The sequence below is a fragment of the Octodon degus genome, unplaced genomic scaffold, assembly GCF_000260255.1.
Source record: "Octodon degus isolate 3935 unplaced genomic scaffold, OctDeg1.0 scaffold00089, whole genome shotgun sequence".
Taxonomy (NCBI): Eukaryota; Metazoa; Chordata; class Mammalia; order Rodentia; family Octodontidae; genus Octodon; species Octodon degus.
In genome coordinates, this window is record NW_004524665.1 from 1,107,326 (window position 1) to 1,108,472 (window position 1,147).

The 1,147-nt window shown below is 45.4% G+C and overlaps 1 protein-coding gene across 2 annotated transcripts in view; it reads right to left on the reverse strand.

The window, feature by feature from the left end:
• Dner (delta/notch like EGF repeat containing) overlaps positions 1–1,147 on the reverse strand; it is a 340,243-nt gene that overhangs the window by 169,934 nt on the left and 169,162 nt on the right. For both annotated transcript variants that reach the window (XM_023722281.1, XM_004637300.2), the window contains exon 5: positions 484–629. In XM_023722281.1, the coding sequence (XP_023578049.1) occupies positions 484–629 (146 nt within the window). The remainder of the gene's footprint in view (positions 1–483; positions 630–1,147) is intronic.

The window sequence follows — 1,147 nt, forward strand, 5'->3', positions numbered from 1 at the left end:
GCTGGCTCCACAAAGACAAAAAATAACAGGTCACTTCTCACCCCTCCAGCTTCTCCATTCCCTCTCCTACTTTTCTCCTGTTTCTGTAACTTGGTTAACATGACCAAGGAAAGGTTCAGCCTCAGGAGGGAATCGTCACCATCATAGGCCACAGTTCCAACAATTGATAAGCAAATGACTACACTTACCTTTTCTTTTATCCATTTCTCTTGGTTCTACAACCAGGTGGAGATACAAATTCCTACCAAAGCAAACTCTACTGCTGAACAATCTTATTCCAATCATTTTTTAAATGATGCAGTGATTTATACAGCTATAGGTTGCAACCTAATATACAACTGAAACCAGGAATTGGCAAGATTTTTCTCAGCAGGTGTGCTTGGTCTCTCCTCCTCCATCCTGCTTACACACACAAAGGTACATACGCATGTAGGTACCTATTCACGCAAATACACACTTGAGAGCTGCTGGGCGTCCCCTTACCTCTGATGGTTTTGTAGTGCATTTTCCTTTTCCTGAACACTCCAAGTCATTCACAAGGCCATTGCCCGGCGCACAGTTGCTGGCCTTCACCACAAGAGTTAAACGCAAAGCCACGATAGATTTAGTGACAGAGTCATTCACAAAACCTAAAAGAAAAGGGAACAATAGGAAAATGTAAAACCAAGCTTGACCAACAGTCATTCCACAAGACTATCAATTTCATTGAGGCAGCTTTTGAGTCTAGCCAAGAAAAGCAAACTGCAGTGAGGCAAAGAAATAAAGCACAAGCTAGAGTCTACTCAGATGTCAGGGCTTTAAACACACCCACCTTGCCAAGCATCATGGGAAACCACCTGTGCCAAGGGACAGGTGTGCCAGGCACTTTCACCACCATCTTAGCTCCTTTGCTTTGTTCCCTCCCTTTTCCTCCCAGGGTCACTTTCTATCTTAAGCTGATCTCTGTGCTGCACCTTAGAATTCAATGTCTGCTTTTGAACCTGGTCTTCTCAGGGAAAGCAACCTCTATGTCACTCTACTCCTCCTCTGGGCTACTGTGCATGCTTACAACTGCTGGGAAAGTCCAAAGGCCCCAGCCTGTGAGCAGCCCTCCCAGGCAGCTCTCGGTGCTTCTTACACAGGCACGCAATATGGGCACACATTCTAC